Source organism: Lynx canadensis, chromosome F1 (assembly GCF_007474595.2).
Source record: "Lynx canadensis isolate LIC74 chromosome F1, mLynCan4.pri.v2, whole genome shotgun sequence".
Lineage (NCBI taxonomy): Eukaryota > Metazoa > Chordata > Mammalia > Carnivora > Felidae > Lynx > Lynx canadensis.
Window position 1 is genome coordinate 3,388,294 of NC_044319.2, and position 24,738 is coordinate 3,413,031.

A 24,738-nucleotide genomic window follows, 5' to 3' on the forward strand; every position below is an offset into this window, starting at 1 on the left:
GTTTGTGAGTCCGAGCCCCGCGTCGGGCTCTGTGCTGACAGCTCAGAGCCTGGAGCCCACCTCGGATTCTGTGTCTCCTTCTCTCTCTGCCCCTCCCCCACTTGTGCTCTGACTCTCTCTACCTCTCAAAACTAAATGTAAAAAAATATTTAAAAAAAAAAAGGTCCATGTGGTTACACTGGACCCACCTAGACAGTGTGAGCAAATCTCCCCATTTTAAGGTCAGCTGATAAGCGAACTTCATTCCACCTACAACCATAATTCCCTTTTCCACATAAGGTAACATGTTGGCAGGTTCCAGAGACTGGGACACAGACATCTTCGAGGGCCACTCTTCTGTGTTCCCTGAGTCCCAAACCGTCATCTCTCCTGGGACAGTGTATTGTTTGATCCCTTCGTTATCTCCTCTAAGTTATTAGGCCCCAGCAACTCAGGAAATGCTGGAGCCATGGGTCAGGAACGAACGTGGACTCCCGGAGGACCTCACCGCAAAGCTAGGCTTGACGAGAGTGTTAGGGGGTCCTGGGTGCCCCAAAGCCGGCCCATCCGGGGAAGCATGCTGGGAAAAGTCATGGGAACGAACTGTGAGCAGGTGAAATCCAATCCCGGTGACCTATCTTTGTGTTCGTAGGTGTGGATCTGGTCAAAAGCCAAGTTTATCAACAGGAAATTTCTCATGGAGGAACTTTACCAGCGCTTTCTGGATGGAGAAGACAGCCACGTGGCTCAGGAAGATGACCCCTTCTGGGACCCTGTCGAGGTTGTCCACTTGGGCTCAGCCCACATCTGGCTCCAGTCGCTGGCCTACTCCATAAAGCTGGAGGAGCAGGTGGAGTTCATGAACTGCGAGGGGGAGGAAGAGGCCGTGGTGCACGTCTGCGTGACTCCCTGCTCCCCGGCGGGACGGTGGGTGTCCCCTCTCTACCCGCCCCCCCCCCAGCCCGGCCCGGTCCTGGCAGAAAACTCCCAGCATGCCTGCGCTCTCCTGGATGAGCTGGTCAGCACGGTGTCCCCGAAGAGCTCATTCAGTCACGATTTGGCCCCAGCAAATCTGATTTTTGCCACGGCGGCCAAATCGGCGGGCCGGGAATGCCTCAGGTCCTCGCTGATGCGGCCCGAGGGCTGGAAGAAAGCAGAGTTTCCAGCTCGTCCCTTCTCCATCCGTGGTATAGGCTCCCATGGGATTTCTGTCCCTTCCCTCAAGGCAGGGACTGAGGTGTCTTCGTTCCCTGACGTGGCCTCCTTCTGAGTTGTTCGCCGACCTTCTGTGGGGACGGGCGTTGCTATAACTCTGCTGCACTGCCCTTCACCGTCCTCTCAGGGACCCCCTCTCTTCCCTCTCTCTAGGCCATGGGCAGTCCACAGCGTTTTCACAAAAGCCCAGGTCTCTCAGCAATTCTAAGCAAAGAGGCGGGCAGGCGGCAGTCTGGTCTGGGTGCGAGGCGCTCTTAGGCACCCGGGACGGCCTCCCTGTCTTTCTGAAGAGGGAACCAGCTCAGGGCCGCGGGGTCCTGGCACCCAGAGACCAAGCTGACCATCGACTCACTGTCTTTACTGGGAGTCTCAGCAACTTTCTGGTCACTTGGCCACCTCGGGCTTCTCGGCTGCCGGACGGTTTCTCTCTCGTTGCAAACTCCTAAGGCACATTCTAGCTTATGGGCTCGATGCGAGGTTGACGTGACAGACGCCCCCTGTTGGAAAGCTGTCCAAACTGGTTCGCGAACCTGTAGGCCTGGAGTTGACTCTGGACTGTGCAGAGCTCACCAAGGAAAGGGTCGCCTTGAGAGGCCGCATCCTCTACCCCACTGGGAACCTGCCCGGGGCTCCGGGGCTGGGTCGCATATTACACGAGGCGGTTACGTTGCGGTCTCTTCCTCCAGGAGGCTGGGAGCTCCTTGAATGCCTGTTGCGTGAACACGCTCCGCGGCTGGCAACGCTCCTCGTCTTTTCTTCAGAGAAGCTGGCCATATCTCGAGGAGTCTCAGGAGTGCCCTTTGACGACACGACCCTCACCTGCTCGGGCCCCGGCCGATCTGTGATCTGCCCTGTCCTCCTCTGTTCGCAGAGCGTGCGGTGAGGAGGACGTGGTTATCGACCCGTCGGAGCTGCTGGGCAAGAGGATGGACTTCCAGGTTGGCCTCGTGCGGTGCCTTGGGGTCAAGTGGCTGAAGGAGGACGCAGAGCGAGGCATTCAGATGGGGTACCGGCTGTGCACACACCCCCCACCTCGTGGGCCTTGGCGGGCGGGAGTCTCTCTTGGCACTTGAAAAACGAGTTCATCACGAAATTTTCATACGTTTCTCTGCTTGTTCAACCCCAAAATGCCTATTTCCCCATCGGTTAATAGAAGTCCCACATCCTTCTAGGTTGCTGGACTGAAAGCCACGTTTATTGATCCTTGGTGATTGAAGCAGTGGTCAGAGATTCTAATTATCCGATAGAATATCAAGGGAAGCTGTACTCTCTACGTAGAATCATGGGTTTTTTGTTGTGTTTTTTGTTTTTTGTCTTTTTGAGTTGGAAATGAAAGGACTGTTATCACAATATGGAAGAAACACCAGATAGGCTTAGTCAGGCTAAGAGACGGTAAGAGATCAAGTAATAAAGAAAGGGAAACTTTGAAGGACAAAACCCAAAACACTACCTCACGTGGAATATTAACAATTTTAGGGGCGCCTGGGTGACTCAGTCGGTTAAGTGTCCGACTTGGGCTCAGGTCATGATCTCACAGTTCGTGGGTTCGAGCCCCGCATCGGGCTCTGTGCTGACAGCTCAGAGCCTGGAGCCTGCTTCGGATTCTGGGTCTCCCCCTTTCTCTGCCCCTCCTCTGCTCACACTCTGTCTCTCTCTGTCTCAAAAATAAACATTAAAAAATAAATAAAATTAACAAATTTAGATGATCAAAGTAGAACATATTTCTCAAAATCCATTTCCTTTTTGCTAGACATTTAATACTGTCCATGTAGTGATGCTACTCGTGTTAAATAGCAGAAATGTTGGGGGGTGGCAAGCACGAGGATCAATTTCAGGTCGTCTCGTATCAAGTAACCAAGCCAAGCCATCATTCTTTGGCTCATCTGATCCATTTCTTCCATTTCTTTGTAAATGTGTCCCTTCTGGCTTGGAATTCTGTTTTATGTTCTTTTCTCAGGTACAGAATGTATGACCTTTCAAGCACTTTCTATACCAAGCCTGTATGGAAAATGGTGAATCCCCAAATAGAAGAAACTGTCCAATTTACAGCCTTAAATGCATCTCAGGAGTTTCTGAATTATTTACAAACAAACGCTCTCATTGTCGATTTATGGGGTCTTCAAGGTACCACGTTTGCTTCCTCTTTTGCACGATGCATTCTTCAATCAGATATCACGTCAATATATCTAGGATTGCCAAGGATGTGGAGGAGGGAGGGGGTCAGGGTCTTAATAGCCCAGGGCGGTCTTCTCCTGGGTCCCTGGGCTCTAGTCCACAGGGGATTAAATGGCTTAAACCTCTTCATGTAGGGGCGCCTGGGTGGCTCAGTTGGTAAGTGCCTGACTCTTGATTTCGGCTCAGGTCACGATCTCACGGTTCGTGAGTTCGAGCCCTGCGTGGGGATCTGCGCTGACAGTGCGGAGTCTGCTGGGGATTCTCTCTCTCCCTCTCTCTCTCTCTCTGCCCCTCCCTTGCTGGTATTCTGTCTCTAAATGAATAAATAAACAAAGAAACATACATTAAAAAAAAAAAATTCTCTTCACACAACACTGGGCCTGGAGGTGTTTCTTTCCTTGATGGTGTCTCCCTCACATTACAGAAGGCTGCGCCCAGCTGGACTGCTCTCAGTCGGACCTCATGGTCACAAGTGAAGGCCACGTCATGGTGGACACCAAGAAAATGTCCACTCTGATGGATCCAGGCCAGGTGTGCCCATTTATGTGACATTCAAACGGGCATCGCACGTGACAGCTGCTTAGGGATCATCGGTGTTCCTTCCACTTAACAAATGTTTTCCTTATTTACTGCTGTGTTCCCCCAGGGGCTTCAACCCTGCTCACCACACCCTCACCCCCACCCCATCTAGGGGGGTAAAACTGCCAGTCCCAAAGGGTATGCAGATAACCCCGCGAAAGGCTAACCTGACATGTTTTTTGTAGACGCCATCAAATCAGATATCGGAACTCTACATGAAGCTGCTCAAGTTAGAGCAGGAGACAGAGCTGCTCAGAGACACCAACAGAGCCCTGAGAGAAGAAAACGTGTTTCTCAAACAATCACTTGAGAAGGTCGGTTCTACTCAACAAGGTGAGAGGCTACGTAAGTCTTGCTTAAGTTTCTCTCTAAACTCCTACGTTTGAGATGGATATTTATATATATATATATATTTTTTAATTTTTTATGTTTATTTTTGAGAGAGAGAGAAAGAGATCAGGGGAGGGTCAGAGAGAGAGGGAGACACAGAATCTTCAGCAGGCTCTAGGCTCCAAGCTGTCAGCACAGAGCCCAAAGCGGGGCTTGAACTCACGAACTGTGAGATCGTAACCTGAGCTAAGGTTGGATGCTTAACCAACTGAGCTCTGAGATGTGTATCTGTATTTCAAAGAAATTTACTTTTTAATGAGTTGATCTGTATCTTGTTTCATAAAACAAGTTGATCTATATCTTGTTTCCCCTTCTGCCTGGATGTGTCTCAACCTGTGCTTGATAAATGCTGGTGTAGATTGCCACCAAAATAAATATGTACATAGAGACTTGGGAGAGCAGATGTTGAAATAAATGTTCTGTCTCTCACCACCTCAGCACATAAGCCTTCCAACACCCTGAAGCTAACTTGGACGGCAGCACACCCTCCAGCAGCCAGAGAGATGAACCAAATGTACACTCGGCCAGCCAGCTCCGACAGAGAATTTGCCAAAGCCCTTAAGCTGTTCTACCACAGCATGAACCAAGCAAGAGGGCAGCTTCTCCGACTGAGACAAGAGAAACCTCCTGTAAGTAACCAGAATCCTGGGAGCAACAGGGTTCTTCTTCCATTAGATTTAGGCATTGGAAAGAACTGCATTTCTTTTTAATTTTTTAATATTTACTTTTGAGAGAGACAGAGCATGAGTGGGGGAGGGGCAGAGAGAGAGGGAGACACAGAATCCGAAGCAGGCTCCGGGCTCCGAGCCATCAGCACAGAGCCCGATGCGGGGCTCGAACGCACGAACCGTGAGATCATGACCTGAGCTGAAGTCGGTCGCTCCACCGACTGAGCCCCCCAGGCCCCCTGGAAAGAACCGCATTTCTTGAGCTGGGGGATGTGTGTGTTCAACAAGAGAGCAGGCGGAGGCCTGAACGGTGTGTCCGCTGCTCTCCTGGGCATCCGTCTCTGCTCTTGCTTTTTTATTCAAGTGCACTGCTAGCTGTTTCCAGGTAGTGATATTCATTGACTTTATGACTTACACAGTATCCCAGAAACACAGATTTGGCTTACTGTTATATAAACCAAATAAATACAATTCATCACACTAAAATGCTAGAGGAGGTGCCCCAGGTGGCTCCGTCGGTTAAGCATCCAACTCTCGATTTGGGCTCAGGTCACACATGATCTTGCACACTGTTTGCGGGTTCAAGGCCCGCTTGGGATTCTCTCTCTGCCCCTCCCCTGCTCACGTGCTCACTCTCTCTCTTAAAATGAATAAGCATTTTTTAAAAAAAGATACTATAGGAGAAAAAGCAAGTTTACTTCAACAGAATCAGAAAAAGCAGGTGACAAAATTCAGCATCTTGCCATGATAAAAACTCTTAGCATATTAGGAATAGAATGGACATCCCTCAATCTGAGGAAGGCAGACTTAAGCACAGAGCAAGCATGATCCCTAATGGTGTAGTGCTGGATGCTTTTTTCCTTTTACATCAGGAAGAAGTCAGGGATGCTAGCCAACTTGACTTCTGTGTGACACTGTACTTGAGCACAAAATACAGGAATAAAGTTGAAAAGGGGAAAAAGTAAGAGCAACGATAGCGTATGTTTATACAACACTTACTAAGTGCTTTACAGTTACTCAATTCTCACAGCCTGATGTCGTCGGTACCATCATTAGCCTTATTTTACAAATGATGGGTCTAAGGCACAAGACAGGTTAAGTAACTTGGGTGAGGACACAACCAGTTGACTAGCAGGACCAACCTCCAAACCCAGCAAGGGTCCCTCCACAGTCTATGTTCTCTCCTACTACCCCATGCTGCCTCTGTTATTATTCTCAGATGACCTGTGTATGCAAATTAAAACTCCAGAAGAATTTATAAATTAACTACTAGAATTACAAAGTTGCTGGAAAGAAAATCATATATATATATATATATATATATATGTATATCATGTATATATATATATATACACACACACATACATATACATTTGTTTTGTTTTGAGAGAGAGAGAGCGTGCACGGGAGGGGCAGAGAGAGAGGCAGAGAGAGAATCCCAAGCAGGCTCCGCACTGTGAGCGCAGAGCCCGATGTGGGGCTCGAACTCACAAACCGCGAGATCGTGACCTGAGCCAAAGCTGGACGCTTAACTGACTGAGCCACCCAGGCGCCCCAAGAAAATCAATATTTAAACATTAACTGCATTTGAAGGGTGCCCGGGTGGCTCACTTGGTTGAGTGTCTTACTCTTGATTTCGGCACAGGTCGTGCTCTCATGGTCCGTGGGCTCAAGCCCCGTGACAGGCTCCGGGCTGACAGTGCAGAGCCTGCTTGGGATTCTCTGTCTCACTCTCTGCCCCTCCCCTGCTCTCTCTGTCGCACAATAAATAAGCAAACGTTAAAAAAAAATTAACTGCATTTGAATATAACAGCATCCAACAGCACTGCCTTGTGTAAAAGATGCCATTGATCATTGCATCAAATCCATGAAGTACTTAGGCCTATAGCTAACATAAAACTGTGTTATAAAGCCCGTAAAACTATGGCCTGGTATGGAGAAAATGTTAAACTTCGCTTGAGAGATGTTAACGAAGATCTAAATAAATGGTGAAACGTGCTAGGTGTCCACAGTTTGGAAGATTTGCAATTGCAACTCTTTCGAGTCCCCCTGAGAGTCACTATAACCCAACCAAATGTAACGGGATCTGACGAAATGATGCTATACTTGAGATGGGATTGCGAAAGCAAAGAACAGCCAAGACCCAAACACAAGCGTAGGAAGCCTCGCCCTACCTGATGCCAAGGCTTACTTTAATGCTATGGTAACAGACAGCAAAGTATCAGCCCCAGTGCGGATAAGGTAACCAAAGGAGAAGGACAGAAGGCCCGGAAATGGATTCACCCAGGACCAGAGACACGCTATGTGACCGATGAGGGACTGCGGTGAAGGCAGCAAGGGTGGATTTTACAACAAACGGTGCTAGAATTAAGAATACATACCGGGGCGCCTGGGTGGCTCAGTCGGTTAAGCGTCAGACTCTTGATCTCAGCTCAGGTCACGATCTCACAGTTTTGTGAGTTCGAGCCCCGTGTTGGGCTCTGTGCTGACAGTGTGGAGCCTGCCTGCAATCCCCTCTCTCTTCCTCCCACTCTCTCTCTCAAAATAAATACATAAACTTTAAAAATTAAAAAAAAAAAAAAAGAATGCATACAAATGCATTCCAAAATGAAATTGGAATCTTATCTAAGACTATAGCCAGAAACCAATTTCAGGTGACAACTAAGGACCCAACCGCAAAAGGTAAAAAGCCTAGAGATGATCACGACCTTGCGGTGACAGGACAGGAGAAAACACCCGGCTGTCAAGGGAAACACTGATAGACGCACCTGTACTAAATGGTACACTTTGGCCCAGATACCAAAATAAAGGCAAAAGAGGCCAGGAAAGGTTATTTACACACAACACGTTTAACATGTAATGAACTAAGATCCAAAGCAAAGAACTACACAAACCAAAAAGAAAAACAGCCCAACAGAAAAAAAAGAAAAAAAAAAAAAAAGGCCAGTAGACACATCAAAGGGTGCTTAACCTCTTGAGTAGTTCAGGAAACACTAATTGAAACCACAGTGAAAGGTATTATAAACCCACCATGCTGGCAAAACTTAAAGGTCTAAAAATACCCAGCTGTGATGACGGGATGAAGCAACAGAAACCCATGCATTGCCGGGAGGAGTTTAAATTGGTTCGACCACTTAGAAAAAAAATTTTTTTGCCACTTACTTAATGAAAGTGGGAAAATGCATCAACCCTAGAAGCCTTCGACTCAGCTCTTCACAGAGTCAGCTGGTTCTGCAGAGGATTCGGCCCCAAGGCCCCCAAGCAGTGGTTCTCAGAGGGTGGTCCCCTGCTAGCAGCTCCAGAATCATCTGGGGTCTTAGAGGTCCAAACCCCAGGACCCCTGCCAGACCTGCTAAACCAGAGCCCTGGAGTGAGGCCCAGGAGTCCGTGCTTTAACGAGCCCTCCAGGTGATTCTGCCTCGGAACTGAAGTCCGAGAACCACCTCCCTAGGCTCTCAATGCACGGATTTGTCTCCCACGTACTAGGATGGTTCTAGTTATACACCATTCTTGAAAGAACTGAGGAAATAGTCACTCGGATCATTTCCTGTTCTGTGGTTCAGATGAGGGACCGGCTGAAAAATTCTGCAGAAACCCACGCCTGTATGCCCCAGCTGCTCTTAATCCCTCCCTCCTCCATAACAACCCGGCACCGAAAACCCCAGCGGAAGAGAGGTCAGGGAAGCACCGCCCCCACCCCCCCAACACACTGGAAGCAATGGCCTAAGTATCCGAGCTGCCATCTCACTAGTGATCCGGGAACCACCTGCAGGGACGCTCGGTGCCCTCTGCCCGCTCCCGGCTCGTGAGCGCGGTCACCCTCCGCTCCACTGTCGCACGCGGGCACTCGGGCCCACCCGCGCCCCTGCACCTGCCTCCCCGGGGCGGGGCCCGCAGCAGGCAGCCCACACTCCGCTACCGACGGGCGCACCCCCACCCCCACCCCCGCGCGGTCCTTGGCAAACCCCAGAACTCCCCCGGTATTAAAGGCATGCGGGTCATTCCGATCTGAATGAGCCCTTCTCTCCAGCAGCAGCAACCGAAGGCCGGGCCGGCGGCCTTCCCCACGCTGGACAGGCCCCCAGGGGACTCACCACCTCTGCCGGCAACTTTCCGACGAAACTCGTCGGCAGAACTTCCGGGCACCCCACTGAAGCTGCTATCCTTTCTCCCGGTTCCTTCATTTCCAGGAGGAAGATGAAATGCTTCGACCGTTCGTACAGCAACAGGCACAGAGGTTAAAGGACTTGGGAGACGCGCTGGAGTCCAGCTTGCGGAGGCTGAAAAACGATGTCGCCGTCATCGTGAAAAAGAAGAGGGCGAGTTTGCCGCACGCAGAATAGCGCGGACGCAGCCGCTGACAACCCCCGAGCTCTGGGCGAAGCTCCCCCGCGCAGCCTGATTAACTCGGCTACCAGAGCTGCGCTTGCGCTGGGGGCTCAACGCACTCCAGTCATTTCTTGTGCCGCTTCTGTCCTTCAGTTTGATTTACAGTCACGTAGAGATGATGCCACACGCAGGGCGAACGTGGGCTGGGAGACAGGAGGTCTTGGGGGTGGGTGGTTAGCAGTCTGCGCGCTGGCCCTGGACTGTCTGGGGCTCAGTCCTCTCATCTGTCACTTCCCGACTGTAGCTGGAGGCAAACGCCCCCTGCCCCCCTCCAGCCTCTCTTCCCTGTTAGGTGGAAATGAGAGCAGCACTAACTGCAGATGGGTAACGGATGCAAAGCACCTGTATAGCACTTAGCACAGCACCCTGGGCTGGGAAAGGCACTTAGAATAGCACCCGGGGCTGGGAAGCACTTAGCACAGCACCCCACAAACCAAAGCAGCTGATAAGCATCTGCCATTGATATTTTGACGGTAAACAGTTTGAAAGTTCAAATAAAGCTGTTGTGATGAATTTCTTGCTGTCAGACCTGGAGACTTAACAGTTATTTCAAGCCTCTCCTTTGGTATCCTTGCTCTGAAAACATCCACTGATTTTGCCTTCATGAGTTTATCTGAAAATGGTTCAGTGCTGTATCGTGCACCCACGCAATGCGGGTCCGCGGGGCCAAGGTTGAGACCTTCGGGAAGATCTCCCGACAGGTAGTCGATCTCAGGTGATCCTGGTTCCGCAAAGAACTGCCGGGTGGGTCTCCACCGCCGAGGGCTGACGCACTGGGCGCTCCGGCGGGGGTGGGGAGGGCTGTAGAGAGACCTCCTGTGGCCAGAGAGCCCCTACTGGTACCAGCAGCACTAAGGATACTGAGACTCCGTGAGCACGTACGCGTGCCGGGCACCAAGCTACGTGCTCAACGCGTTAGCCCATTTCACTCATTACCATCCTATGAGTTTGGCACAGTTATCTCCCCCGTTTTGAGGTTTTAAATAAGCAAGGCCTGTGCAGGCCTCTGAGTGAGCAGAAGTCTGCAGGTGGCGTTCTGGACCACCGTGCCCTGTGCACAATTGTCCCAGGTTGGCGCGGCGGGAGGGAGGCTGGGCTGATTTGTGTAAGAAACCAGGACGGAGGAAATAGACGTGACAGCCCCAATCCTTGCCCCCTAAAGTATGAAGTTAGGGCGATCAAACAGGATGAAACAAACTCTATGGCAGGCCAGCTATCAAGGCCTCCAAGAGGAGCCTCCCAGAAGCAGGGAGTCTGGGCTGGTGATTACTGCTTAATACTAGGAACCAGGGGCTAATCGAGGAGGCCTGGGCGGGGAACCAGGGGCTCGTCGGGGAGGCCTGGGGGGGAACCAGGGGCTCTGGGGCAGGACCAGTGTACGCACAGCAACTAAAAAGTAACCTGAAACAGTGAAGCCCAAGTGTGGAGCTCTGCGTGCTGATGGCCACAGGGACCGGGTCTGCAAAGCAGCAGGGAATCCTGGAAAGCCTGTCAGAGGCCGAGGGAAGCAGGAATGGCTAATACCTCGTGGACTGAGCCTCGGCGTTCTTTGCCAGTTTGCAGAAATAATTGCAGAAGTAACAGGCTTTCTGCAAAAGGTGGCTGGAGGAGCCTCAAGGTTTAAAAGGATACTCTGGGGTGCCTGGGGGGGCTTAGTCAGTTAAGCATCTGACCTCGGCTCAGGTCATGATCTCACAGTTCGTGAGTTCGAGCCCCACGTTGAGCTCCAGCTCAGAGCCTGGAGCCTGCTTCGAATCCTGTCTCCCTCTCTCTCTGCCCCTCCCCGACTTGCACTCTGTTTCTGTCTCTCAAAAACAAATAAACGTCAAAAAAAATGTTTTAAAGATAATCTGTATGAGACGCACTTGTATCTCAGGCTGGAGGAGGCCCACGCAGGTTGTGTGCACCGGCATCCACCTCAGAGCAGGACACGGCCCACACACCGCGAAGCTGGAGAGAACACCTAACAACGTGCAGCCTCCCCCAGCGGGTCCCAGACGCACATCTAACCCGGATCAGTCGGCTCCAACCTGCAGACCTCCTGAATGCAAACTGCTGGGGGCCGCTGCGGACCCCAGCGTCGTTCTAGGATTCTGACACGTGGCCACTCTGTTGCTCCCGAACACCTTCCTGATTTGGGAGAAGATAAGAACTTAGTTCAAGGTCCCCCAAATTAGGGCAGAGCTGAGGGCAGAGGATGGGCAACACCCACACCGCCAGCATGAATCTCCGTGTTCACTTAGACGCCCTCTTCTGTACAGGTAGCACAGAAGGGCTGCTCAGCGCCATTAATTCTCCTCTCGATACCACGCTTCTCTCTGCAGAGCAGAAGCTTCATGAAGGCAGCGGCTGCCCTCTTCGTGGCACAGAGCCCCGGGTATGTGTTTATTTTACGCTTATTACAAAAGGAAAAGTCTCTGCCTTATTTTAGGGCTTCAGAGGACAACCTGGTTAAATACAAAAAATAAACAGGAGAAAAATCCTGGTTAGGCGGTGAAAGTGGGTGGAAACTTACCAGCGATACCCATGAAACCAATCACAGGTTCGGAAGCAGAGAAAGCAGCGGCACAGGCGAGACCACTCGGGGGGGGGGGGCGTGTCTGCCACCACCTCAAATACTTAGGTCCAAGCACAAAACCACCGTTCCATCGACAACCCTTTATTATTCAACTTAGGTAATGGTCAAAAACTCAGTTAGTGTGGATGGGCGAGAAACTAGGCTAACATAGCAAAAAGTGCGTTTTCCTTTGGCAAAGGCCCAAACAATACGTAGAGACACTCGTCAGAAGGGGAGATCCCACTCAAAATCAAGGTGAGGAAAATAGCAGTTACTGCCTTACAGGAACACCAGCCCGAGTGCCTCATCGGGAGTCTGTCGGCAACACAGATCAAGACACCCCCCCACCCTTTAGTCCGCCAGCTGACTTATAAGCATTGACGATGAACTCTTCGATGAAGAAGTCCAATATCGGTTCTGTTCCACGAGCAATAAAATCACAAAGTCAACAAAGATTTGAAATTTAGGGCAAGCTAGTACAATTTCCTGCTTTTAATGTGCACGTATTTTAGATCTGACAACTTTTTCACGTGTAGCGTTTCAAATTTCAAACAAAAAAGCCATGAATTCATGCATGTCCTGCCTTCAGTCAATTCTTCCAACGTCTAGACTTCAGAGCTGCTGATGACGCTAAATTCCATGCCACGTTGGTTGAGTCTGTCAATCAACTTTGTTCTGAAGAAGGCGGCTCCTGGGGTGAAGACCCCGCCCCTGTAAGACAGAACAAGGAAAACAGTGCCCGAGGCCGGTCTCCAGGCCTCCCCTGTGACCCGCAGGAGAAGCAGCTATACAGCCAGCAGAACTCCTGAAACCGTTGTTCCCTCATGGACATGTTTGGGTTCCATTCTGAAAACGAGCCAATGAACAAAGGAGCTACAAAATCGGGACGAAGCTAGCAGCCCCAGCAAACCCGTCCAGACTGGCCCAGCCCCCAGGACACAGCTGTGTGCTCGAGGGGCAGTGAGGGCCATCAACCCAAGGGACTCCTGCTGCTCATAAAGCCAGTCCTCGGAGTCAGGAGGATAGAAAAAGGACCTGAGTGAAATAAACTTAGGCAATAAATTATCATGAAAGCATAAATAAGGCTTAAACTGGATGGAAGAAGTTTCTTTAACTATAATGACTAACATTTTAAAAAATATGTTAAATATTTTCAAAGGGTATAGAGTTGACGCTTGAATAACATGGGTTTGAACTGCGTGGGTCCACTTACACGTGATTTTTTTACAGTGTAGTACTATAAATGTACTTTGTCTTATGATTTTCTTAACATTTTCTTTTCTCTAGCTTGCTTGGTTTTAAGAATGTAGTATAATATATGTCAACAGTAAGCTATTAGTTAAGTTTGGGATGGGTAGTTAAAAGTTACACATGAATGGGGTGCCTGGGTGGCTCAGCTGGTTGAGCGTCCGACTTCGCCTCAGGTCACGATCTCACGGTTTGTGAGTTTGAGCCCCATGTCGGGCTCTGTGCCGACAGCTTGGCACCTGGAGCCTGCTTCGGATTCTGTGTCCCCCTCTCTCTCCGCCCCTCCCCCACTCACACTCTGTCTCTCTCTCTCAAAAATAAACGAACATTAGAAAAAATTTTTAAAAGTTATACATGGATTTTCGACTGCCCGGGGGGGGGGGGTCAACTGTAGAATTATTTGAAAAAATCTAATGAGACTTCGCTTTATACACTGTTTATGTCCGTCACTTAATACCGTTTCGGGTCATATCTACATTTATTTGTTTCTGAGTTTGCGGGCCTATGGCTCATTTGTAAAGCTGGCCTACTTCTACAGGAACAGTTGAAGGCTCCAGTGACAGAGCCCAATCGATAATCATCTAGCCAAGCTGCCATGAATGAATCCACACACGGTATCAGGGCCGCCCATGGCCAGCTGGGTATCATCAGCACTGACTAGAGGCTCCTGATAATACTATTTAACAACGAGGGCCTTTGTAGCGTAGCTGACTCCAGACCTGAGCTGTTTTTACAAGGAACTAAAGTCAACTTACGTGACTCTCACACTTCCTGTCTCCTCTCATTTATCTATCTCTGCACTGTTCTCAGAGGCCACTAAGACACGGTCCTTCTTACAAATTTAATTTACCTCTATCTTTGGTTCAAAGGGAACGTGCATGCTTATGTGCAGACCCACTGCCTGAAAACAGCATCAAAAGAAGCGAAAATACAACGCGGATGAAAAAGGCCTCTTCGAATTAGAAGAAAACCAGACTTACATGCTAGGAAGATCAGAGGCGTCATTTAGAAGAGTCATAGCTGCCTGGACCATGGCTATGGGGGTAGCCACATAGCCAGGCTCTGCGGAAGACAGATGATCGAAGAAAGATGTTAATGCATTCGGCAACACTCAAAAATCAAATGGGAGGTTTTATTCTGACACTTGATTTTGGCTCAGGTCAGGATCGCACAGTTTATGGGTTCAAGCCCCACATCGGGGCCCGCGATGACAACGCGGCACCGGCTTAGGATTCTTTTTCTCCCCCTCCCCCACTAAAGCTCACGCTGTGTCTCTCAAAATCAATAAACTTAAAAAAAAAAGATTCAACTTTTTAAAGAAAAACAACTGAGTAACTTTAAAAAAAGTTTCTAAGCAAGGGGAACCTCAGTGTTTACAGTTCGGTCAAATAATAAAAATACAGTCAATTTATCTTAAGAAGCCTGGTGGGAATTTGAAAAGAAGGCAAGACACAACGGTATCTTTGCCATCTGGCTTGACTGAAACTGCAAAGCAGACCCCCTTTGATCTACCAGAGGTGGTGGTAATTACACTTATAATTAGGCTGTAATTCACAAGCAGAAGTGTCTCCGCACCCCTCTGTAAAATTGACAGCGAAAGTTCTTGAGCTTTTTTGGGTGACAGACCCTTTTAGCCACCCATCAAAAGCCTGCATCCTCCCCAGGAAAACGCACATAGCACACACATTTTACAAACAATGTAGGGCTGTTCAAAGACTGCAAAGAAACCTTGGCCCACAACTTTATGTTACAATTATACTGCTTTAAAATGACCCTTGAGTAGGAGAATATATATCAACCAGCCCCTTTTCTTATCAATACTAAAATATGCTGTTCAGAATTATTAAATAATACTAAAAAAGAAAACCAGGGGGGAGGGATACATTAACACAATTAGATTATAACAATTTCAATCCTTCCTTTAACAGAATAATTTGTATTGTTACTTAAATAACTTGTGCAATTTATTTCTAAAATAATTAAGCTCTAAGAAAAAAATATCATAATACTGCTTTATACCTTAGGACAACGTAAAACGCCCCAGCACTCTTATGTCATATGTGAAATACCTGGTCCTTTCACCTGAGTACAAATTCTCGTATTTGGTTTGCCCTTCTCGGGACCAAAGCCTTGGCTGTATCCTTGACCAAAGAACCTCAATGTAAACGATGAGCCATCCATCTGAGGAAAAAGCAAAGGCCTTATTTATTAAAGATGTCATCTCCTTCCTAAACACAGTAAATATTCTATTTCGTATGAGACATTTTCAGCAGGTGAAGACATCAGTATTCTGCCGGAAGACCCTACCATCCTTTAAGCATGGGGCAAAAATCAGTTCTTTGAAGACACAAGTTTTGATGACGGGTGTGTTGCCAGGGGAGGGAGGTGGTGAGGAACTTGGATGCGGTACAAGTTCGGTTCCTAGGCTGTGGCCTACACAAGGACGGCACCACTGAAATAGTCGTTTCAGAGGACAAGCTGGAGGCAGTTTTTATTTTAGGACGGGGGTAACAGCAGAACGTGATAATCTGGTTTCACAGAGCTGTTTGAGGAGACAAGACAAAAACAGCCAACAAGTAGGGGCACCTGGGTGGCTCAGTAGGTTGAGCATCTGACTCTTGACCTTGGCTCAAGTCATGATCTCATGGTTGTGAGATTAAGCCCCATGTTGGGCTCCACACTGGGCATGAAGCCTGCTTAAGATTCTCTCTCTCTCTCTCTCTCTCTCTCTCTCTCTCTCTCCCTCTCTCTCTCTCTCTCTCTCCCTCTCTGTCTTTCTCAAAAAAGAACAACTAGCCAACAAGTAATGGAAATACAGGCCAGACAGAATTGACCCCCTTGGAGATATAAAAACCTGATTCAAAAAATTAAATTCTGTAGGACTTATCCAAGCATCGTTCACAATCACTAAATTTAGAAATAAGGTAACAGAATTCAGTTGTGGTCAACCAATTTTTATTAATGAGACATGATTAAAATATCCCTGTCTTTTCTGGAGCTGATAGTTTAGTGAGAACACACACACACACACACACACACACACACTCAGATCTAATAAAAATATGAGACATGAATTAAAAGATGCAGGACTAGTTCAAAGGAGGGCATTATTAGATCTACTGGGGAAAATGGGGCAGGGTTTTGAAATGTGTCCTCTCTCTCTCTCTCATGGAAGTTTATCACACAGAAAGGTAGGGTGGTTACCAGGAAGGAGAAACCATCAGTCAAAGGCAAGAAGGTACGTGGTATCACAGTGGACCGCAGTCTAACATGGCTAGAACACATAGTCCAAGAGGAGAGGGATGGCACTCGCGTTATCAGAGGTGCAGACAAGGACAGACACACGTGCTAGCACGTGTCCCCTCCCCTGCCTGATCACAGCCTTTCAGGCTGGGCACGTATTCGCTGTTACAACAATTTTCAATATGGTCTCCAGGCTGCTACTATCGACTCAGCAGGGTTGGCATGAAAATGAAACCCATCTGCCGTCCAGCACCAGATGATGAAGGACCTCACTCCTGCAGAGACGACTTCCATTCATTGGCACTCCAGGGGTGTGAACCAAAACCACGCAAATCTGACCTGGAACCCACCTACCTCCACCCCAGTGATCAAAACCTTGGCAGCACATTAGCATAACTGGCCTTTTAAAAAGCCCACTGTTCAGGCCACATTCCAGACCAAACAAACTTGAATCTCCGTCATCAGTTCGGGGCTCTTTCTCCAAGGTGAGAACCACTGCTCATATTTCCAGGCCCTGCTCCCATCTACTGCCTCAGAATGTCCTGACACAGGTTCGGGACAAGTCTTTGGAAAAGCTCCCTGGGGGTGGGGGTGGGGGGTCCTGATCAAGTCCTAGGTAAGAATCACAGCACATGCCCCAAGTCAGGGAACCAGGTTCAAGAAGGCGGCGACGAGGTCAGATCCGTCTTTAGACTGTGCACAGTAGTGGGGACAAATACTTACAAATCACCTATCTGATAAGGGATTAATACCCATACATACGGACCACCAAAAACTCAACAACAAAAACGCAAACAACTAATTCAAAAATGGGCAAAGGACTTGAACAGGCATTCTCTGAAGGCGACCTACAAATGGCCAATAGGCACATGAAAAGATGCTCAACATCACTCATCAGGGAAATGCACATCAAAGCCACAATGACATTTGACACCCGTTAGAACTACTATTAATAAAAACACAGGGGGCGCCTGGCTGGCTCAGTCAGTGAAGCGTGGGACTCTTGATGTCAGGGTCGTGGTTTAAGCCCCATAATGGGTATAGAGATTACTAAAAAAAAATAATAATAAAATAAGATAAAATAAATGAACTTAAAAAACAACGGGGAAACAAGTGTTGGCAAAGGCTATGGAGCAACCAGCACGTCCGTGCGCCATTGACGGGAAGATAACATGGGTCGGTGCGCTCGAAGGGTCTGATGGCTCCTCGAAAAATTAAAAATAGAATTACCATAGGATCCAGCAATTACACTTAGGGATATTGACCCCAAGAACCGAAAGGAGGATCCTGAGGATATATTTATACACCCATGTTCCTAGCAGAATTATTCACGGTAGCCAAAGGGGGAAGTAACCCCAGTGTCTGCGGATGGATGAATGGAAATGCGGTACGTATGCACACGGTGTGTGTGTGTGTGTGTGTGTGTGTGTGTGTGTGTGCAGGGCATGTGGCAGGGGGGTCTGTGTGTGTGTGTGGTATGTGTGTCTGTGTGCATGCGGGTAAGGGGTGTGGGGGGGTTGTGTATGCGATATGTGTGTGTGTGGGGGGGGTGTGCATGTGTGTCTCTTGTGAGTGTGTGTGTGTGTGTGTGTGTGGTGTGTGTGAGAGTGAAAATGAACTACTATTCGTGCTTAAAAAGGAATGCAATCTGACACCTGCTACAACCTGGATGAACCTGGAGGAGGTCACGCTGAGTGCAATAAGCCAGTCACAGAAGCACAAGGACTGTGTGAGTCCACCCGTACGAGGCACCGAGAATGGTCCAATTCAGAGAGGCAGAGAGGAGACCGGTGGTTGCCAGGGGCTGGGGGAAGGAGGAAAGGCGAGTTGTCGTTTGACAGGGACAGTTCTAGTCCTGCACGAGGAAAAGGCTTGGAGACGGGTGGTGATGGCTGCACAACAGCACAAATGTGCTGCGTGACCACACGAATTTGCATAATACGGATGTTTTGAATAACAATATGGATTTGATACCACTGAACACTTAAAAATGGTTAAGAGGGCAAATTTTATGTGCCGTTGGGGGAAGAGGGAAAAAGGAAGGGAGGGGAGTCAGAGCCTCGTAAGGCGGGGATGATGGGTTTGGAGAAAAATCTAGAATGGTGCCTATGTCTGTGACTGGACAGATGACGGTGCCACCAACTGAGCTGGGAAGTAAAGGAAGACGGGAGTCTGGAGGAAAGCAGCTCAGATTCTGCCACCTTCAGTTTTCAGCAGCTGGGCGTGGAAGCTGGAGATCTCAGGGGGTCTGCTGACCAGGCGCAGGGGGAGAGGGGTGGGGGAGGCTGGAGCCCTGGGGGTGGTCCACACCCAAGGGTGCCGGGAAGGAGGACAGGCACAGAGCGGTCACCTGGACTCAGAGGCCAAGGGAAGCGGTATTTCAAGGAGGACAATAATGTCAAAGAAAACAGCGAAGAAGGGCTCAGCGCATTGAACCCACTTAGCAGTTATAAGAGCAGCGTGGGCTCTGGCGAGGGGACCACACAGGGTGAGGGGAGCGCCCAGGACTCCTTAGGTCCGCGTGTGTCTAGGATGCGGAGAAGGAACCCGTGGTGAGGCAGGTGGAGAATCACAGGACGACTGAGGTCACAGTAAAGGTGAAGATGCAGGCAGGTCTGACTCTAGCGCCCGCCACACCCTGGCCGCGTGACCTTGGGCGCACAGACCCGCTCTGATGACTTCCTCCACCGTAAGTGGGAAGACTGAATGCGATGTCAAGCACTCGGCTCTGTGCCGGCTGCACACAAGAAATGCTAGATTTAAGGAGCACGGGTGGCGGGACTAGTCCCGTGCGGAATTCTTCTCCGAGGGGAGGAAAGAAGGGGAGGGCGGGGGCCGTGGGTGGGAGAACGGGAATCGGGGGGCGCACAGCACACGTTCTCAAGTCCACCGCGAGGCAGGAGGTGTGGCACCTGCAGACGGAGAGGAGGGCTGGGGCCGGTACCGTGTGAAAAAGCCCCTGGGAGGAGACGGACATCTAGATGACTAACTACACATAACCGGAGCCTTAGACGGCGCTTTCTAGCGAGGGGGGGAGGCATGCACGGGGGGGCACGCATTCGAGGGGGGAGGCATGCATGGGGGGCACGCATTCAAGGGGGGGAGGGCATGCATTCGAGGCGCTACCATCCTCTTGGGGGGAGGACATTCCAGCGGTGCCTGGTGTGAGCGGGCAAAATAATGACCCCACTGGACCCAGGGGTCCAGTGTAAACCATGTGAGGGAAATGAAGCGCTTGTGTGCTGAGGATACCAGGGGTGTGCAGATGCAGGAAGGCATGGGGGAGGAGGGGGAAAGGGGAGGAGGGGGAAGGGGAGAGCGGCATGGGGGAGGAGGGGGAAGGGGGAGGAAGGGGACCAGGAAGGGGGAGGGTGGTGTGGGGGAGGAGGGGGAAGGGGAGAGTGGCATGGGGGAGGAGGGGGAAGGGGGAGGAAGGGGACCAGGAAGGGGGAGGGTGGTGTGGGGGGGAGGGGGAAGGGGAGAGTGGCATGGGGGAGGAGGGGGAAGGGGGAGGAAGGGGACCAGGAAGACGGAGGGTGGTGTGGGAGAGGAACGGGGAGGGCAGTGTGGGGGAGGAGGGGAGGAGGGGGGAGGGGGAAGGGGGAGGAGGGGGAAGGGGGAGGGTAGTGTCGTGGAAGAGGGGAAGTGCAGCCTGGGGGGAGGAGAAACATGGACGACTAAACATTTTTGAGATCACTATAAGGCCTCACCCCAGTTTGGCTATGTTCTCACTGTAGGAGCTTGGGCAAGGTTCTTGGCCTCTGTGCCTCAGTTTCCTCATTTGTAAAGTGGAGATAATACCTACCTTAAGGGGTGTCTGAAAAGACTAAGTGATCTAACTTATGAAAAGAACATAAAAGCACTTGTCAACATGGTAAGTGCCCCATCAAGTCTTATCTGTTATTGTAAATGCACTGAGGAAAAGTAAAAACAAATTAAGGAAAATTATTATTTTAAACACCTGTATACAAAAGAAAGGGTTACCTGTTTTTGTGTTGGGCCTTGTTTTGAAAAATAACCAAAGGAGAAGAGCCATGGGAACTAAGGGGAAAAAAAAACAAAAAAAAACCAAAAAACACTCAGTGACATTTTTTTAAAACTCACGGAAAATACTAGTAAAGACCTAATTTCGTTAAAATATTACTTACCTTTATGAGAAGTTGCCTTCCAATGCCAAACCTCACAAAGAATAAAAAGAAAAGTCCCGCAAACATCAGCTTAATGACAGAGGTGATGCCTCCCATATTTATATAAGCAGCGTACTGAACCTACAAGAGGGACAAAGTCAGAATGTCACCCCTACGTCTGCAGACTCAGTAACACAGGCGTGTCGGCTGCTTGTAACTTACTCTGTCCTCAAAAATGCTGAGCAAAAGCACTCTCCGCTTTATGAACGTGTTACGTCCTAAAAGCTTGCTCAGAAAGCAGACATTGGGAGCATATTTTTTAAAGACATTTAGCTTCCTCTGCCTGAACGCAAAAGTCCACAAGAACGTAGCTACATTCAGTGATGACACATTATAGGATGTAGATATGTGAATGCTACTTACAACCCCTCCCACGAGAAAATAATCCTTTAACTTGAGATTCACTGTCTCCTTCAAGTCTCACAAGTGGGAGCAGCTCCCCCACCAAAAGGAGTAAGACGATACCCGGGGCGGGGGGGGGGGGGGGGCGGCGAGGCCAGAAAAGCCCAGACGCGTCCACAGGCAGGGGAGACTCCCTCCCAGCAGCTAAGACTCTAGACAGGGTTGGTGGGGGTTCGTGACCCCAGCGTTTCTGGACTAAATCTGCTGCTGTTCTGTTGCACTGCCAAGGTACTCGGCGGGCCAGGTCTGAACTGTGGGGAGGCTACCTCCACTCCCACAATGCGAAGTGCTCTCTGCGCCCCATTCTGTGCACTTCCAGAAACTGAGGCGCGCCTTGGCTGGCCTTCCTGTTTTGCTTTACACACACAAAGCTCCTACATTAAACAGCAGGGGGGCTGGAACGAACGCAGTGCTATTTGTTAGGAGTTAAATCGGGCACACTTACGGGAGACTGCTCCAAGTTCTCGTGCAGGTAGCGCTGGGTCCGCCTCACAACAGACACATCCGCTCCCAGGAAAGGGACCGAGTAGCTGCTGAGTTCTCTGCAGTAGGAAAGTGGCCACCTGCAAGGCAGACCCGTGACCGCGGTGCGTTTTCTCCACTTACGGCTAACTTGGTGACTTTGTGAACCAAACATTCAACCTTTCTTGAAGCAGACCTGCCCTTCATTAAAGGCAGACCTGCCCTTCATTAAAATGTCCGTGTTCCCCACTACACCAAACAAGTGACAGGTGGGACAGCATTCCGAGGGCACGGAACACAGTGTAGCTACGTTTTAGCCCACCAGTTTCCCTAGACGACACTCATTTCAACAGTGAGTTTAGAGTTCTCACATACAAAGTTTTCACAGAAGAGTGCTATTAACAGATAATCTACACAAGATCATCACCCTTTAAAATGGAGGTTTTACTGCATAAAATTTAGCTGATGTTTGATTTTGATATGGAAAAGTCACAAAACTCAAAAAATTTTTCCCCGAGTCCAAATATATTAATATCAAAGTACTTAAGCTTAGAATAATGCATTAATTGTATTTTATGTAGCTATGAAGACAATCCTGAACTTACTATAGAACAGTCTCAGGATTTTCTAGTAGCATACTTTATTAATAATCAGATCAATGACAATATACTGAGACCAGATGTACTAAAGAACAGATTTTGAGTCAATATACCTTCTTTTCAATTTCGGACCAATAATTGGGACGGGTTTCAGATTTGCTTCATTTCGTAGTTTTTTCAAATTACTCTGATCTCCAAAACCGTAAACTGCTGACTTCCAGGTACCATCGTGAATACACAACCCCTGAAAAAATAATTCAAGAGTTAAAGAAACACATCTTAATACCCGACTCCCTTTCGGCTCAGGTCACGATCTCACGGTTCTTGAGACTGAGCCCCACATGTCAGTGCAGAGCCTGCTTGGGATTCTCTCCCTCTCTGCCCCTCCCCCATGCTCGCTCTCTCCCTCTCTCTCTCAGAACAGATGAACATTAAAAAAAAAAATCTGTTCTCTAAAAAAAGAAAGAAATAAACACATCTTAAGGGACAATTACTAATATGTAAAACCAAGGAATTTATAAGTATTTACAGAGAACATTTCACCTCTATTTGAGCAAGCCATAATCCCTTATTTAATAATCTTGAGATGAATTTTCAGGCAGCATGAACACTCATTAGCTTGATCATATTGGATATTTACACCAACACGTGCTCTTTTTGCCTTCCTACCATCACTTATGCTCTTTTTAATATGCCACCGAGTTTCACTTCATTTTCACTCAACCAGCTGGCCACATTCTTTCAAAATTAGCCCTAATTCATGGGGCGCCTGGGTGGCTTAGTCGGTTAAGCGTCCGACTTCGGCTCAGGTCATGATCTCACGGTTCGTGGGTTCGAGCCCCGCATCGGGCTCTGTGCTGACAGCTCAGAGCCCGGAGCCTGTTTCAGATTCTGTGTCTCCCTCTCTCTCTGCCCCTCCCCCACTCGCGCTCTGTCTCTCTCTGTCTCAAAAATAAATAAACATTAAAAAAAAAAATTCAAAATTAGCCCTAATTCTTAACCCTATGCTGATTCCTCGAAATTTCAAGATGCGTTCATGAGCACATTTACACACTGGCAACGCAGAGCCTGCCTGGGATTCTCTCTCTCCCTCTCTTTCTGCCTCTCCCCGGCTCTCTCCCTCTCTCTCTCAAAATACATAAACTTAAAAAAAATTTAGAACAGAAATAAATTACATAGAAACTAAAAACAGAACAGAGTAATGAAACCAGGAACTCTTTCTTTGAAAAGATCAACAAAATTGATAAACCTTTAGCCAGAATCATCAAGGGATAAAAAAGGACTCAAGCAAAATCACCAAAGAACAAGGGGAAATAGCCAATGCCACAGAAATACAGTTGTAGGAGAATATTATGAAAAACCACATGCCAACAAATTGGACAACCTAGAAGAAAAGGATAAATTCCTAGCAACATATAACCTACCAAAACTGAAGCTGGAAGAAACAGAAAATTTGAACAGACTAATTACCAGCAAGGAGACTGAATTGGTGATAAAAACAAAACAAAACAAACAACAACAACAAAAAACCTCCCACCAGACAAAAGCCCAGGACCAGATAGCTTCCCAGGTGAATTCTACCAAATACCTACTCTTCTCAAATCATTCCAAAAAAGAGAAGAGAAGGGGAACTTCCAGGCTCATTCTGAGGCCTGTATTACCATGATACCAAAGCCAGATAAAGACACTACCCTCCCCCCAAAAAGAACCATAGGCCAATAGCTCTGATGAATATGGATGCAAAAATCATCAACAAAATGCCAGCAAACTGAATCCAAAAACACATTTAAAATGTCATTTGCCAGGATCACGTGGGATTTATTCCCAGGATCAAAGGTGGTTCAATATTCACAAATCAATCAACATGATACATTACATCAATGAGAGAAAGGATAAAAACTGTATGATCATTTCAACAGATGCAAAAAAAGCACTTGATAAGGTACAACACCCATTCATGATAAAAAACCCTCACAAAGTAGGTTTAGAGAGAACATACCTCAACATAGTAAGGGCCATATAAGAAAAAACCCACATTTAACATCATCCTTAACGGGGAAAAGCGAAGTGGGACGAGACAGGGCTGTCCACTCTCACCACTTTTACTCAACGCAGTACTGGAAGTACTGGTCACAGCAATCAGACAACAAAAAGAAATGAAAGAAGGCATCCACATCAGTAAGGAACAAGGAAGACTTTTACTATTTGCAGATGACACGAGACATATATATATATCCCAAAAGACTCCATCAAAAAACCGCTAGAACTGATAAATGAATTCAGTAAAGTCACACGACAGAAATTAACGTGCAGAAATCTGTTGCATTTCTACACACCAATAACGAAGCAGCAGAAAGAGAAATGAAGAAAACAATCCCATTTCCATCTGTACGAAAAAAATAATAATAAAACACCTATGAATAAACTTAACCAAAGAGGGGAAAGACCTGTACCCTGAAAACTATAAAACACGGATGAAAGAAATTAAAGAAGACACAAAGAAACAAAGGCTTTCCATGCTCCTGAATCGGAAGAACAAATATTGTTAAAATGTCTATACTCCCCAAAGCAATCTACACATTTAATGCAATCCCTATCAAACACCACCAGCATTTTTCGCAGAGCTAGAACAATCAATCCTAAAA

The 24,738-nt window shown here is 48.3% G+C and overlaps 2 protein-coding genes across 3 annotated transcripts in view; one reads left to right on the top strand and one right to left on the bottom strand.

The window, feature by feature from the left end:
* The window catches only part of LOC115505236 (kinesin-like protein KIF28P), a 78,164-nt gene extending 68,305 nt beyond the window's left edge, over positions 1-9,859 (top strand). The window contains exons 15-21 of the mRNA XM_030302708.1: positions 632-906; positions 2,066-2,200; positions 3,152-3,318; positions 3,794-3,900; positions 4,134-4,281; positions 4,777-4,967; positions 9,197-9,859. Of these exons, the coding sequence (XP_030158568.1) occupies positions 632-906; positions 2,066-2,200; positions 3,152-3,318; positions 3,794-3,900; positions 4,134-4,281; positions 4,777-4,967; positions 9,197-9,349 (1,176 nt within the window). The 3' untranslated portion in view covers positions 9,350-9,859. The remainder of the gene's footprint in view (positions 1-631; positions 907-2,065; positions 2,201-3,151; positions 3,319-3,793; positions 3,901-4,133; positions 4,282-4,776; positions 4,968-9,196) is intronic.
* Positions 9,860-12,038: 2,179 nt separating this feature from the next.
* SCCPDH (saccharopine dehydrogenase (putative)) overlaps positions 12,039-24,738 on the bottom strand; it is a 55,049-nt gene continuing 42,349 nt past the window's right edge. For both annotated transcript variants that reach the window (XM_030302710.1, XM_030302709.1), the window contains 7 exons: positions 22,207-22,337; positions 21,478-21,595; positions 20,592-20,711; positions 20,428-20,484; positions 15,270-15,381; positions 14,181-14,262; positions 12,039-12,663 (listed from right to left, as the gene is read on the bottom strand). In XM_030302710.1, the coding sequence (XP_030158570.1) occupies positions 12,558-12,663; positions 14,181-14,262; positions 15,270-15,381; positions 20,428-20,484; positions 20,592-20,711; positions 21,478-21,595; positions 22,207-22,337 (726 nt within the window). In that variant the 3' untranslated portion in view covers positions 12,039-12,557. The remainder of the gene's footprint in view (positions 12,664-14,180; positions 14,263-15,269; positions 15,382-20,427; positions 20,485-20,591; positions 20,712-21,477; positions 21,596-22,206; positions 22,338-24,738) is intronic.